Source organism: Corticium candelabrum, chromosome 21 (assembly GCF_963422355.1).
Source record: "Corticium candelabrum chromosome 21, ooCorCand1.1, whole genome shotgun sequence".
In the NCBI taxonomy this organism is placed as follows: domain Eukaryota; kingdom Metazoa; phylum Porifera; class Homoscleromorpha; order Homosclerophorida; family Plakinidae; genus Corticium; species Corticium candelabrum.
This window is the reverse complement of record NC_085105.1, coordinates 940300-956864: the sequence shown is the minus strand read 5'-3', so window position 1 is coordinate 956864 and position 16565 is coordinate 940300. Positions and strand designations below refer to the sequence as shown.

The window sequence follows — 16565 nt, the reverse complement described above, 5'->3', positions numbered from 1 at the left end:
CTCGCATTCGGATTACTGGTCCCGACGGTCTCTGCTCATTGCAAGGACAGACAGAAATTGAGTCGGACGAAGTCGTCTTTCCTGCTCCAAGCTTTGGATTACGTATCGAGTCTTTGAGACGAACCGGAGAGCTTTGTTCGGAGTTTTCTATCACATCATCTGCAAAGGACGGGTTTTCCATCAGCCGTTGGAGAGATTACTTGAAATCTGCAGAATTTCGCGCTACTCGTCAACCCAAACCGGGTGGTCACTATCGGTTGATTTACTTTAGTGTTAGAGATGCGAGCGCTTGGAGCATCGAGGCTATCGCCAATGTGTCTCTTGTTCTTGTAAGAGACAGTAAGCCTGTAGTCAACCTGGGAGGAACGACAACAGTCGAATTCTGTGAGGGTAGTATGAACGTCTCTCTAACAAGTGATGCGTTTGATATTACCGATGCTGATCGGGATCAGGAACTGTATTCTGTGACGTTGACTATGTCTTCGAGTGACTCCTCTTCGAGCCTCGCAGTTACATCATCTGGAGATGTCGAGGCACTTCCGTACAACTTTTTGACCGGCACGCTTCGGCTGGAGGCAAATACGGCTCGTCGGACTGCGTCACTCTCTCAGTTTGTGACCGTTCTTCGCACCCTCGTCTTCATCAATACTGCCGACGAGCCCAATCCGAGAGATCGTACAGTGACTATTGTTGCTCAAGAGATTGGCCTAACGAGTCTTCCTGTTACCGTCACAGTTAGAATTAAGCTAATCAATGATCATGCACCGGTACTTGATCTCGACTCATCGACACCAGGAAATGGATTTTCGTCTGTATTTACGGAAGAAGGTTTGCCTGTCAGAGTGGCTGGCAGGGACGTTAGCATTACGGATGATGATATCAGCATTGGACCAACCGTTTCGTATACAGTTTCAGTAGCCATTACTAACCCTCAAGATGGAAAGGACGAAACATTAATGGCAAACACAAATTCTGTATCAGCGGCACTGTCCGTTGTGTATGATGAAGGATGGTATACACTAACCATTAGTGGCACGGCTACCTTGGACGATTTTACTGACGTCATAGCCACTGTAACTTATCAAAATAAAGCAGACGAACCAACGACCGTGCGGAGAGAGATACGTTTTGTTATTATAGACGGTCGACTGTCTAGCGACTCTGTGATCGCAACTGTTGAATTACAACTAGTAAACGATCCTCCTGTTGTCGACTTGGATAGTAGCAACACGACTTCCGACTATAATACTTTGTTTGTTGAGGATCTACCTGCGATCGCTATCAGTAAACAAGCAAGGATATCAGACACGGACAGCGTTTACTTGACGGGTGTTGATCTCACTCTGGAAGTGATCCAGGTTCGTGCTGGGAAGACGGTAGGATTACCTGTCCGAAACAATTCGTTGTTCGAATATTTATTTTCGAATGTATCAGTGCAAAATATCAGCTGGTACTACAACATGTCGACGGGAATACTAAAGTTGTCTGGACGGTCGGGGCTCTCTTCTTATGGCCAAGCAATCGACGGCGTGAGATATGTCAATACAAATCCGGACCCTAGTCTTCATCCACGGCGTATTAAAGTGGAAGCAAATGATGGAGTTGATATCGGTGTACCGTCTTTTACACTGATTAGGATTCAGGGGGCTCCCGATCCTCCCGTCGTGGACTTAAATGGTTTGTCGGTTGCCGGTCATGGTACACGAGTTCGTTTTGTTGAGGACGGTGGAGCAGTGGTGCTTGCACCAGACGTTGTGATAACTGACGTCGACAGCACGGCGTTTACTTCTGCTACTCTTTCGTTGCGGTCAGCTTTAGATGGTCTTTCAGAGGAGTTAAGAGTTGGGGCGTACGATCCCAGTTTGATTGTAGGAACATTGAGTGGTCATGTTGTTTCATTTAGAGCTGCAACGTCGAGTGGTGTGAATGCTGCTGTTTTGGCCAATGCTCTTAGCGATGTAATGTATATTAATAACAAAGACCAGCCTACTGGACGACTCCGATATGTGGATGTTGTTGTAACGGACGCTGAGGGGTCTTCGAGCTTTGAGAGCGTGGTGGAGATCAACCTGGTGCACGTAAATGATAGACCAGAATTGAGCCTTTGCACATCGTCGACGAATGGAGGATTTAGAACGATGTTTACTGAAGGAGGAATGGCCGTGTCAATAGTTGGCACAAAGAATTCCTATTGTGCACCTTCGTGTGCTACAGCAACTAGTCGACCGACGGTTTCTGGTTTTGGTTCGGCTCTAGGATCGGGTTCAGCTTCAGGATCAAGGTTTGATTCAGGATCGGGATCAGAGTCAGGATCGGGATCAGATTCCAACGACCCTTGCGTTGTACCCTTTGTTTTGAACGACGTTGATGACTCAACTCTGGAGTGTCTAGAAGTCGTTGTAACCTCTCCCGACCCGACTGCAACCCTGATCGACGGTTGTCACCAACCTCTGAGTCTTGACGACATTTGCAGCCGCCTCCACACCAACATCAGCTCTATTAATGTAGAGCAAACGCGGTACAAGTATCGCATCGGCAGCAACGGGACGGTCGAAGAGTATCGCACGTTGCTAGAGAGGCTCAGATTCCAAGAGACATCCGATGAGCCATTGTCGCCGTCTGTTGAGAGATATTTGGACGTGAGCGTGTCCGACGGTTTGTTAAGGAGTGTCGTCCGGCGCACGAGGATCGCTATCATACTCTCGAACGACAATCCACCCGAGTTTTCCAACGAAAGCTACGCTGTCAGAGTGAGAGAAGACGCGCCGATAGGGACAACAATTTTGCAGTTGTCTGTAAGAGACCTAGATGCAGGAATGACACACTTATCCTTCACATTGAGACCGTCCGTTAGCGAGTTGGTGCTTACCTCTGACGGGGCTGTCGTTGTAAACTCCTTACTGGATCGCGAAACGACGCCATTCTACGACCTCACAGTAAGTGTTAGCGACAGAGAATCGAGCGTTACGGCAGGCTTGTTTGTTGCAGTTTTGGATGTGAATGACAACTCACCGTCGTTTACTGTCGATTCTCTTACCGTCACTGTTCCTGAAAACGCTCCCAATTACACTGTAGCGATCGTTAATGCCACTGATCGAGACGACGGTCAAAACGCACAAATTCGTTATTATCTCGACGGTATAGACAGCTTGGTTTTCATGGTAAATTCTGTAGGACGTATTGCCACACGGATCGCTTTAGATTGGGAAACTGTACGAAATCATACGTTTTCGGTGGTCGCCGTGGATCATGGAAATCCAACACGCAACTCGTCGATAACTGTTTTCGTGCGTGTCGAAGACATAAACGATCATGCTCCTCTTCTCGTCGTTCCTCCGACTGTTGTTGTACAGGAAAATGCGGCAGTTGGTGATACCGTGACGAAAGTGAACGCGTCTGATGCGGATGGACCGGGTGTGAACTCGGACGTGTATTTCTCCCTGAAGGCTGCGTCTTTCAACGGTTTCGATGTGTTCAATATTGACAACAGAACAGGTAGAGTGACTCTCAAGACTTCACTCGATCGAGAACTTCATGCCTTCTACACGTTGACTGTAACTGCTGTAAACTACTATGCCACAATCCAGCTTCCCAGCGAAGTCACTTTCAAAGTGAATGTATCGGATATCAATGACAATCAGCCTTATTTCGTTCGTCGTTTGTACAACGTGAGCATCTTGGAAGACGTCGTTCCGCCTAGTCCCATTGTTCGTGTTTCAGCGGTAGATCTCGACGCCGGCTCCAACGCCCGACCTCTATATGTTGCATACGAACCGTTGCCTACAGTGTTCGACCTCAATAGTACAACTGGAGAGATTACACTCGCTGATGGTCGACGTTTGGATCGCGAAAACGAGAGCAGTTATCGGTTTGTCGTTTCGGCTGTCGATTCGGTCTCAAATCTTGCCAGTCGTATCGGTAACAGCACGCTCGTCATTGTTGATGTGCTTGACGTGAACGACAACACTCCCGTCTTTAATCAGAGTTCATATACAGGTCAGATCAAGGAAGAGTTGCCTTCTGGTGTTAGTGTACTAACGATACAGGCCAGCGACCGCGATTTGGGAACAAACGGAGAAGTAACTTTTTCGATTGTCGGGCTGGCTGTTCCTTTCCGTATTGATCCTGTTAGTGGTCTAGTTCTCACTGATGCTACGTTCGACAACGAGGCCGTTCAAAGGTACACGTTTACTGTTTTGGCTACGGATGGTGCACCTGAGAGATACCGCAGATCCACGACGGTCGAAGTGGTCGTCAATGTGTTGAATGTAAACGATCATTCCCCAGTTTTCGATCTTACTCAATATCAAGGCCAAGTTGTAGAAACTACTTCTGTTGAGACTTTTGTTGTCACTGTGACGGCCAGTGATGGAGATAGAGGGCCGATGTCTATTATTCATTACAGCCTGGTTGGAAAAGGCAGTGAGGATTTTGTGATCAACTCGACGACTGGAAAGGTTTACACTAATGCCATTCTGGATCGAGAAATGCAAGCATCCTACAGTATAGACGTGGTTGCTAGTGATAGCGGTATTCCGCCGCAGAATGCAACGGTATCTCTCGTTGTGACCATTTTGGACGTTAACGACAATGCTCCCGTCTTTACTGAGGACTCGTACAATGTGTCTGTATCGGAAGCAGGCTCAGTCGGGTCTACTGTTGGAGAGGTGAGCGCTACAGATGCAGACTTCGGAAGTAACAGTGCAATCACTTATTCTTTAGTCAATCGTTCGACTCCTTTTGTCGTGGAAAGCACATCTGGAAAAATCCTTCTTGATAGAAAACTCGATTTTGAGAATACTCCGTCGTACGTCATCGTTATTTGTGCTAGCGATGGACTTTATTCTGTATACGTTGTCGTTACTCTAACAGTGACGGATGTGAATGACAATCCTCCTACATTACACAACGCGTCGTTTACGTTCTACATCCAAGAGAGTCTCGCTGGTGTTTATGTGGGACAGATTTCAGCTAGCGATGCCGACTCGGGACGAAATGCGCTGTCGTTGTTTTCTACAAATTCATCAGAATTTACAATCAACAATTCAACCGGTCAATTGTATACTCTTGTAGTCACCGACAGAGAATCAAAGTCTCTCTACCAATTTATCGTCACTGTGTCGAACATAGAATATCCGTTCTTTTCAAGAGAAGCTTTAATTAATGTTCATATTACCGATGCTAACGATAATCGTCCTCAATTTTCAGAGAGTCAGTATAACGCGTCGGTATATGAGAATGAACCAATTGATACTTCCGTTCTAACAGTCGTCGCATTTGATGCTGACGAGGGCATCAACGCGGAAGTGAGTTTTCGACTTGTGAACCAGTCAGATTTCTATATTAACAACAAGACTGGTCTCGTCACGACCAAGAAGGTGTTGGATAGAGAAGATGTGCATGAATACTTTCTGCGCGTTGAAGCGACAGACGGAGGAAGTCCTAGTCTAAACGGCACGGCTCTAATACACATTGTCATTGTCGATGTAAACGACAACGATCCTGTATTTGTTGGAACTCCGTACACCTTTAGTGTATTGAATACAATGACTCCACCAATTGATGTAGGAACTCTTGAGGCTGTGGACCTAGACGATGGAAAGAATTCTGATTTGAGATATTTCGTTTTACCAAATGTTCGCTTTGCCACTGTCCATTCAATCAGCGGTGTGTTGACGCTGACGACTTCACTTTCAAATTCCATTACTTTTCTTGCTTTCGTCTCTGATTCCGGTACTCAACCTCGTACAGTCTCTATTGAGGTCACTATTACTGTACTGACGGCCAATGAGAATCCTCCTCGTTTTATCGGTGTTCCTTACAGCGCCACTGTGCCAGAAGACCAAGTTGTCGGCTCCTCTGTACTAACCGTTACAGCTCTTGATGACGACGACGGACGGAATGGCGACATCACATTGACTATTGATAACGTGACGGACCCTCAAGGTTTCTTCTTCATTCACCGAAATGGAACGATCTCACTTGAACGGTCTTTAGATAGAGAGACCCAACATGTTCACACACTGCTCGTCGTTGCCCGTGACGATGGCATTCCTTTCCGGTTTTCGTCCATTGTTAATGTTACCATCTCGATCACTGATGTCAATGACAACACCCCCACCTTCGTCAACGACGTCAATGTGACATCCGTCGACGAGAACATACCCGTGGAAACTAGAGTGTTTCAAGTAGAAGCGCGGGACCCCGACAGCGGTACTGCAGGTCACGTGATATACTCTTTGGCGGATGGCTTCGGTTTGTTTTATATCAATGCTACGACGGGAGAAATCGCAACCGTCGGTCTACTGGACTTTGAGAGACAACAGGAGTATGTATTGATAGTTGATGCGACGGACGGTGCTCACCCACCGAGAAGGAGCTCGTTTACTCTCAAAGTTGAACTGAAGGATATCAACGACAATAGACCGGAGTTTAAGAACACTCCCTATGCAGTTACTACGAATGAGAGTGTCGGAACGGGCGTGTTACTGCTCACTGTCGTGGCCGTCGATGATGATGCAGGAGACAACGGTTTGTTGACGTACACTTTGCGTGGAACTGGAGCAGATGACTTCGCTTTTAATGACAAAATCGGCGAGTTGAGGACAGCTGCAGCTCTCGACTGTGCAAGAATGTGCAACTATAATCTTTCTGTCACGGCTGCAGATGGTGGCACTCCATCGCTCGATATCTCGGAACCAATCATTGTGTCTGTGATCGACATCAACGATCATGTGCCGAGTTTTGTCGGTCTTCCATATAACATATTGATACGAGAGGATACCTCGATTCGTACTGAAGTGCTCAGAGTTTTAGCCGTCGACGGTGACGTTGGTTTAAATGCAGAAATAAGTTACAATTTGACAACGACTGATACTCACTTTACCATTAACGTGGTGACTGGAGCGATTTACTTAACTGCTTCACTGGATTACGAGACGAGAACTCGGTATGATCTTGAATTACTGGCTGATGATGGAGGAACTCCGGTGCAGTCAAATCGAACAAATATTGTTGTGAATGTTGAAGATGTGGATGACAACAGGCCTCACGTGAGAGATCCTAGTGGTGATACGGTCGTCTTTGTGGAGGGAAGTGATGGTATTCGTGTCTCTCCTTATGTCGAGCTTACAGACATTGACAGTTTGTCTCTCTATCCGATCACGGAAGCTGTTGTTATACTGTGGTCAGATGACGGTCTAGCTTATCCATTAGCCGGAGGCCACTGTAATCATGAGAATGATGAATTGTTTGAGAATGCACTCGACATGTGCGGTGTGTCTGGTTATCGCAATCTGATCGACAGCTTGATGACTCAAGGTAATGCTACGATCTCGACAGAGGGAGAGGAGAACATCCTGTCTCTGGACGGAAATCGTGAGTCCTATGGAAGAGTCAATCACAGCGTTGTAGGACGACAGTTCACCGTTTCCTTTTGGGTTAGTCAAAAAGATAGAAATAACGGTACGGTGGTGGAAAGGGAAGGAATTGGTAGACAGGATTCCTGGCAGCTTGACTTGCATTGGGATTCAAAATTTTCTACAGTTGTATTGTGGCTTGCTGGAACAGAGTATCGCTTTGTGGTGCATCGTTCAAAATTGCTGCCAAACGAATGGCATCAAGTGACTGCCGTCGTTGGCTCTGATGTTTCTGCGTACGTGGATGGGATATTGATGGCTCGTTTGACTCGTAATGATGACTTCTATGGCAATAATTCGTGGGGCTCTTTGTTGGTAGGAAGCAACGGGTTGTGTGGCAAATTGTCTCAACTGATTGTCTCAAGTTCGTATGTTTGGACTAGATCGATTATTGAATGTGTAGTCAGTTGTGGCGAAACTCTGTTTGTACATGTCGACGATCATTCTGCCCATATATCTGAAACTTACGATTTTCGCAGTAGAACGTTGACTCTGACGGCTCTTTCTACGTTGGAAAACGCAGATTCGCAGATGGTGTTTCAGGACGTAATGCGGAGCATCATGTTCAAGAGCTCGTTGGATGAACCAGATCCTGCCGGACGACAGGTTTCTTTTTCTGCCAAGGATACGGTAGGATACGGCAACAGACTCAAAGTGTCCGTCTCAGTAGATGTCGTTAATGACCACGAACCTGTTCTCGATGTAAACGGTCCTATCGACGGTATTGATTACATAACAGAGTTTGTAGAAGATTCCAAGTCTGGTGTACTTGTTGTAGACAGTCGTGTATCATTGTCGGATGACGATAGTGGTGTACAAAAGTTCGCAAAACTTATTGTTAATCTAACAAATGCCAGAGACGGCAGTAAGGAAAAACTTGAGTTTACGTCTTACAGGATACCGGATGGTCTGTCGAACTGCAGTACAAGCGAACACTACATTTGTCTTTCTGGAGAGACGGACAGCATCGGGTTCATTGACGCTCTCAAAGCCATTAAATATATAAACAATGCCGATGAACCAAACAACGAACCCAGAACCGTGCATTTTAGTGTATATGATGAAGGAAGCGAGTTTGTCAATTCTCCTACAGCAGTTACGACTATAAATATCGTACCAGTTAACGACACACCAAAGCTGGATTTTGGTGGTAATGCGTATGTGAATTTTATCGAGGGAGACTTAGGAGTGCAGCTCATCCAAGTTGTGAATGCAACGTTGTCAGACGATGATGACACAATATTACAAGGAGCCACGGTCTATCTAACTGTACGGCCAGACGCAAATCTAGAATATCTCTCCGTCAACGATTCGTCTGTAGCCGGTATAATGGGCAGTTATAATAGTTCGACTGGTATTCTCACTCTATCTGGAGATGCAAGTTTATCTGACTATCTCTCGGTGCTGCGGACCGTTCAGTACCATAACTCTAATCCTGATGACCCGGATACTAGCATGAGAATTATCACGTTTACTGTTACCGATGGAAATAGTATCAGTTCTCCGGCGACCGTGTATGTGACCTTCTCTGGTGTAAACGATGCACCCATTATGGATCTGAACGGACCGTCGCCCGGAAATGATGTCAACGTGACGTTTAGAGATAGGCAAGAGAGTTGTGTGAAGATTGCCGATGCTCAAGCAACTCTTACTGATGTCGATGACATGGAGCTGTCACAGCTAACTGCTACACTGTCGTCGTTTCTTGACGGTGTCCAAGAGGAGAAACTTCAGGTTGTGGTACCTTCTGGTTACAACGGATTTATAGTTTCAAGCTTTGATACAGGGACGGGAATTTTGACGATCAGTGGAAATGCTAGTGAATCTGATTACGAGATGTTTCTTCGAAGTATCGAGTACTGCAACACGGCAGCAAACCCGGTCGTTCAGGACAGAATGATCAGCGTCAGGGCGGCCGACAAGAGTGGAGCTACTAGTTCGGTGGTCACTTGTTACGTTGGGATCGTACCGTTCAACGACCCTCCTGTTCTCAATCTGACGGGAGGTGCAACGTTTGTCGAAGGCGGACCCACGGTACATTTTGTTGTGGCAGGTAGTATTGGTATCAATGACATCGATAGCAACACGTTCGATTCTGTTCGTCTTGTTTTGGTGAATTCGTTGGACGGCTCTAACGAAGAAATTTCTTTGGGGAACAATCGTCCAACCGATGTAACGACTTCGTCTCGCCTGGAACAGGGGGGCATCGTTTTTACTGCCGTATTTATGGCTCCCGTTACATCAGATAGGGTAGCAAGTGTGTTGGAGGCAGTAGAATACAAGAACACTGCACTCGAACCTGACGCCACAGAAGATCGCATCGTTCTTATACGAGTTTCAGACAGTGGTAAGAAATTCAGCGTCGCCGTTCGCATTTCTATTAAAATCTCTCTTATCAATGACAATGAGCCGAAGTTTGCTGCTCCTGAAGTGACTGCATCTGTGTTAGAAAACGTTTCACCAAATACGTTTGTCGTACAGGTAACTGCAACGGATGCCGACGTCGGAATGAACGGACGACTAACGTACTCGATTTTATCGACCATCTCGTATGGTGTAGACGGATCGAAAAGAGAAACGGGAAGCATCTTTTTTACAGTCGGTCAATCAACCGGTAGAATCTCGACGGTTTCGACGTTAGACCGAGAACAGTACGCTTGCCACAAGGTGAGCTTGCAAGCTACAGACGGTGGATCACCGCCTCTACGTGGAAAGGCATCTCTTGTTAATATCGATGTTATCGACGTTAACGACCATTCTCCTGTATTCATTGAGACCGTGTACAGAGCGACCGTCAATGGTACGACCGGTTTAGGACAATTGGTCGTCACTGTCAGTGCCGTCGACGGAGACGCGGACAGGCTGACGAACGGTGCTATAGTACAGTATCTTCTTATTGCCGGTCACACGGACAGTCAGGGACGTGCCGTCTTTGAAGTAAACGGGCAAGGGAGAGTGACGACGGCCGTTTCTCTTCTGACGACGTCATCGTCTTCGTACAATATTACTGTACGGGCTGCTGACAATGGAACTACGGCTCGTTTTGGATACGCAAACATTCACGTCAACGTCCTTCTCAATGTACACGGCCCCGTCATTCGCTTTACTCCATCGGTCGCCTTCCTAAGCGTTTCTCTTCTATCTGGAGTGACGGTCGCATCCGATCTGACCATTACAGACGATGACCCAAATCCTCAAATAGTCTCCGCTGACGTCACTATAAGAAGCTCGTACGGAAGCAATCCTGTACTGTGCAGCGACGACTTGTTGTGTCAACGAGGGAAAGCGAAGCATTGCGGTATACTCAATGACTCGGCAGTGGAGGTCTTGGAGAGAGCTTCGTACTCAGGCATGTACTCGCTTTTCAATTCATCTAAACCATCTTGCGATGGTGAGGAAGACAAGTCGTTGCAACTGTATGGTGACACACGTCCGGGATTCGCTTCTGTTGGCGCATCATTGATTGCAGACTTGCGCAATCGCTTCACGGTATCGCTCTCGTTCAAGCAGGAACCGGGAAACTCTGGTTACGTCTTCTTTAAAGGTCTTTCAGCAAACGATAGGTTTGGCATTTGGATCAGGGGATCTTTGGACAATATTTATCTTATCTATCATGCCAAGGATGTACAGAGGAGAGTCAAATTTAATAACGTAGGCTTTGGCAATCTGTACAATCTGCATCACATGGTCATGGTCGTAGACTACCCAAACGTTGAGCTCTACATCAATTGCTCTTTAATCAGATCATTGAGTATGGACGAGCCCATTCCTTCTCATGTTGTTGATGATCTAATAATTGGAAAGAGAATCAATCCCGATCGTCAGCTTTACTATGGAACGATAGAGGGATACTTTCTGTTTCCTTACGTGCTGAAAAATGATCAGATTAAGTGTTTGTGTAGTTGTACTGAGTTACTTCTGGCACCAAGTTCTATTTCAGGAATAATAATTCAAGTGATGGATGAAGGAAGGAAGCTAGAGCTGAGGGGTGCTGCCAGTCTGACTGTGTATGCTGATTTGTTAGCGAGAATTCGATATCTAAACCAGAGACTGAACGAAGGCTCTGCATTGGCCACTGTCGAATTTCAAGTGAGCGATGGGCAACACACGGGATCTAGAACATCACTAATTCGTATTGTGAATCCTCAATAGTGATCAGATTTCTGCTGTTGCTAGAACATAATTTTTGTTGGCTGATTCGGATCATAGAACATAATTTTTGTTGGCTGATTCGGATCAATCTCTAGTTCGCTAGTGTTAGGTTTGTGTTGCATGGATTAGTTTAGAAACTTTCGCATTACAGTATTAGCAGCAACCATTAAATTGTGTGATGGCATGAATAATAATAACTGAACATCTAGACCATCTACTAGATGTTACAAATCAATAATATTTAAGTTGCTCATTTAGTTGAAATCCTTTAGTTAAACAACTAACTGTTGTAGAAAATGTAGTTTGTATCCTGATTACTACATCACAGTAGGTATGTAATACACATGGTCTCCAAAGTTGTCACGTGTTTTGACACGTGATGAGCAATATGGCGACATCTCGTGGTGGACGGAAAGTGATCCTTAGCGACGAAGGCAAACGTGGTTCGGCTACGAAAAAGTCAAGTGTATTTGATCGTTTGGGAGCTCAACCACAGGAGACTGCGAAATCGAGCTCCCACTTTAGGTATCCAGAGGATTTTACAAGTACAGCTCAGCCTGATCAACGGAATCTTTCTGTTCAAACACAAAGACGTACTATGAAGATACAGAGCAGGTTAGTTATGGTTTGCTGGAAACTTGCATCCGCTTTTCCTTGATGCTGTATGTTCAGGGTGGGAGAGCGCCGTGACAGCGCAAAGACTGATCAGACCGCAGCTAAAATCATCGAAGAACCACAACGTGATTTTGGAACAGTGAAGTTTATTATTGAAAAGCAAATTTCTAAAGACAAACTTGTCAAAGCGGGTGTTAAACGTCCTCGTTCAAGTCAATCTTTTAAGGAACTGTCAGACATCTCAGATGACGAATCTGAAGATCTTGTGAAAACTGCAGTTGCTGTAAAGCCTGTGGCATCTAATCCTAGAGACTTTCGGGATCTTTCTCCTGTGCCAGATGATGGAGAGAATAGAAAAGGTTCTAGAAAAGGACAAAGTGGACGCCTAAAACACAGAGACAGTAGTGAGCCAGAGAGTAAGCAACCAAACCTGATGGCAGTTGCTGAGCAAAAAGGTGTGTCGGACAAGCAAGTGAGCAGAGAGAAAGCCATCAAAGGAGATACCACAGACAATAGTGGAAAGCGGAAATTAAGACTTGTGCGGCATGCTCACTGTGGTGTTCAGGAATTACAAAGTGAAACTGAGGAAAGCCCTCCAAAAAAGAAACCCAATCTCATGGCTACATCAGACTATAAGAAAGAATATGAACAGGATTTGAGCAATCCAGGTGGATCTGGTGGAAGAGCTTCGGGCAGAACTAACAAGAAGCACAAAGAAAGGATGATTGATGATGAACAACGACTTGTGAAGGAGCCTAGTAATGACATCAAGAAAGATCACCAACAAAAGAACAAAAGCAAAAAAGACATTCCAGAGAGTGAGAAAAGCAAAGGAAAAGAGACCAAAGAAAAAACAGAAAAAACAGAAAAAATCAGCAAACAAGAGAAGACTGCTAGAGAAGAAAGAAACTTGGTAACTGGAGACACAGACTGGGCAATCAAAGCAGAGAAAGAGAGGGGACTGAAAGGAGTAAAAACAAAGAAAGATAGAGACAGAGAAGAGAAAGAACAGGACAAACTGGGAAGGAATGACAAGGAAGACAAGAGAGACAGAGATGAAAGTAGCAGAGCTGCAAAGACAAACAGTAATAGGAGTACCAAGACAGAGCGATTGGAAAGTACAGCTGCAAAATCAAAGGATGACAAGCAAGAGAAAGGTACCAAGGCAGAGCAATTGAAAAGTACAACCTCGAAACTGAGGGATGACAAACATGGCAAGGATAAAGTAGAAAAAGGTAATATGAATTACAACACGTGACTGAATATGAATGCACCAAGAATAGTGGGGTTCTTGCTATGTACTTGTACATGTACAAGTGATAATAACGTAGAGTTGTATAGTAATTAGAGAAATTAATGGAGTCTATTGTAGATTGTAGACGATGCAGGTGAATAGTAATGCGTGTATTTCTTAGTGATTGGAGAAAAAGTTGATAAAGCTGGAAGAGAAGAGAAAAGTAGCAAAGATGACAGACGAGACAAAGACAAGCGTGACAAGGATAGGAGTGCCAGAGAAGGAAGAAGCGATAAAGAAGTCAAAGACAGGGATTGGGAAGACAGAGATAGAGGAGACAAGGAAAGGCGAGACAAGGACAAGGAAGGAAGGGACAAGGAAGGAAGAGACAAGGACAGAGGAAAGAAAGAATCAAGGGAGGGCAGAGTGGACAAAAACAGAGGGGAAAGGGAAGACAAAGAGAGCAGCCAAGGAAATAAGGAGAGTAGAGACAAAGACAGAGTAGTAGCTGACAGGAAAGATGACATGGCAGACCAAGTCAGAGGAGGCAAAGAAATAAGAGTAAAGGGCAAACTTGATAGAGATGGTAAAGACAAAGACAGAGGAGACAAGGAACAAAGAGAGAAGGAGAGAAGTGATAGAACTGGACGGGAGAGGGATCGAGGATTCAAGGATAGACGGGAGAAGAATGCACAAGAAGTGAGTAAATCTGCTAAAGATGGAAAAGAAAAGGATAGAAGAGACAAAGAGGGACGAGAAGATAAGGGCAACAAAGATGCTAAAGACAAGACAATGGGAAATAGTGAAGGGAAAGAGAGAGCCAGCGCAGACAAGGAGAACAAAGAAACGGACAGAGGACAAAGTGATGTTAGAGACAAAGACAGAGGAGACAAAGAAAGGAGAGAGAGAGACAAGTTGGAGAGAGACATCCGAGGGTCGACCAAGGTAGACAAAGACAAGAGAGATGATGACAAAGGTGACAAGGGCAAAGAGGGACACAGTAAGGGCAAACAGAAAGACAGAGACAGCAGTTCTAGAGAAAGGACAAAGCTCAGTCCATTTAAAGAAAGTAGTAAAGATGTGTCGCCATGGGACCAAGGCAAGCAGGAGTACACGTATCTAGCTGGAAGTGATTTTGAAAAGAAATCAGCTAGTCCTGATTCCAGCCGGATCAGAAGAAGTAAACGGCCAAGGTCAAGTCCTTCAGTTAACCCAAAGAGCAGCAAACGCAGAAGACAGGAATCACCCCTACAAGGAGACAAAGAAGAATTACACACAAAACCTGACGCCAAACAAACGAAGTCTGACAAAACTTCTGTTATTGTTAAAACTAGTGCTACAGCCGCAGAACTTGGAAACAACCAGGAAAGAAACGACACTAAGAAATCAGGACTCGGAGAAAGAGAGGTAGCTGGCACCGCAACTGGTGAGGTGGCAAGAAAAGAAACAAGCCATGTCTCTTCTCGAGAGAAGATTGATGTAGACATTATAGATGAAGTGACAGATAGTACTGTGTACCATGCTGCTTATAGCAAAGATAGTGTGGCAGGTGCTGCTGACTTGTCAGATATGCCAGACAAAAATACAGGTTGCACGAGTCATGGAAAGAAGAGCCAAGAAAAGGCTAAAGAGAAAGACAAAGACAAGGAAAAGAAAGAAAGAACTAAGGAAAGGAGCAGAGACAAAGATAAGGGCCATGCAGATCGCGATTTGCCAGAGAGAGGGCGAGAACACAAGAAGACATCTGGAAGTCGGTATGAGAAAAATGAAGACTCACGGCACAAAGAACGGGATGGAAAGCGAGAGGGCCATACAAAGGTACGAGCAGTTGGCGATCGAGAGCGGTCATCATATAGATCTCGACGAGACAAATCTAAAGATCAATCTAATCATCGAGAAAGGGAACGAGAACGAAGAGATGGAGACAGTGAGAAGGACAGGAAGGATAGTGCAGTGTCATCTGAATGCACTAAACAAAAGGATAATCGTGACAGCCGACTGGGTGTTGGGTCAGCCCCTCAGACTGATGATGACTTAGACACACTGTCCGATACAGGCAGTGATGCACTCTTGGATGAAGAAACGAAGGCAAAGGAAAAACAATGCCAACTGTTGGAGTCAATGTCAGCTGCCCAACAGCTACTTTCAGGCATTGATTGGGCATCTCTACAGAGTGGCAAAAGAGAGGCAGTGGTGGGTGATTTTACCCACAGAATGTCTCCTGCAGCTGTCTTTTCCAGGGTTGGTGTGTCGGCTGCTTTGGCTGGAGAGGAACTTTACCAACGGATACAGAGAGTTTGCTTGGGGCAGTCTGGTGATGACTCGAGTTCTTCACTCGAGGATCAAACACAAAAGTGTGAACTTGGTGATTATGGATTGAATGGTCAGTTACTGACAGCAAGACGAGACATGGCACTTCGAGCCAAACTCAGACATCTTTCGAGCCAGGTAGGTATTGGTAGGGATTTACCACAATTTATTGTAATTCAGTATCTAAGGTGATTGAATAGAAAATGGGATAGGGTATGTTTGTAGCTTTGAGAGATTTTATCTCCAAATTGATATTAATTTTATGGTGCTTTGAGACCCTTCCAATGCTGATGACCAAAGGTAGCCATCTACTTATTATTAGATAGATGACTGGTTATACATTGTCAACACAATCTTGGCTGATAGATTAATATTGATGTCTTGTTGTACAGGGTCCTCATACATCTCAGCCTCCGCCTGTGGATAGAGAGTTGTACCAAATGGCTCTATCGATATATCGGCAACAAGAAAGCGATGGGACAAATGAGACAACAAAGTCTGCATACAAGTTGGTGCATTCGAAAGTGGGTTCTCTGTTACTCAAAGCATGAGCCTAATTAGTCTCAAGAATTTTGAGTATACGTAGATAGAAATGAACTGCAATTGCTAAATATGCGGAAAGGTCACGTCTTGTTTCCAGTTCAGCTAGATTTGTTGGCGTTAAAAATATCAGTCATTCTCCTTCTACTTTCTTCTCATCGTCCATGTACCTGGAAGCAGGTAAATGACAGGAAATACTTTTGATGTTAAGGAATTCGGTAATGCTAGGTTTTGTATTACTCACTTCCTATTTCGTCTCCTTTCTCGGTATAGAATACGTAATTTGATCTTTCGAA

General features: G+C 45.1%; 1 protein-coding gene across 1 annotated transcript; it reads left to right on the top strand.

Moving 5' to 3' along the window:
• Positions 1–11939: 11939 nt before the first annotated feature.
• Positions 11940–16416, top strand: LOC134196154 (zinc finger CCCH domain-containing protein 13-like). The gene is made up of 4 exons (XM_062665222.1): positions 11940–12185; positions 12243–13420; positions 13601–15867; positions 16122–16416. Exons 1-4 carry the CDS (start codon positions 11950–11952, stop codon positions 16278–16280), a joined length of 3840 nt encoding a protein of 1279 aa, XP_062521206.1. The 5' UTR covers positions 11940–11949; the 3' UTR covers positions 16281–16416.
• Positions 16417–16565: the final 149 nt, after the last annotated feature.

Excerpts from the sequence above, each read along its gene's own strand:
- LOC134196154 (XM_062665222.1), top strand. The coding sequence starts at position 11,950 with ATGAGCAATATGGCGACATCTCGTGGTGGACGGAAAGTGATCCTTAGC. Across the intron at positions 12,186-12,242 it reads ACTATGAAGATACAGAGCAG|GGTGGGAGAGCGCCGTGACA; the intron begins GTTAGTTATGGT and ends CTGTATGTTCAG. Across the intron at positions 15,868-16,121 it reads TCAGACATCTTTCGAGCCAG|GGTCCTCATACATCTCAGCC; the intron begins GTAGGTATTGGT and ends CTTGTTGTACAG.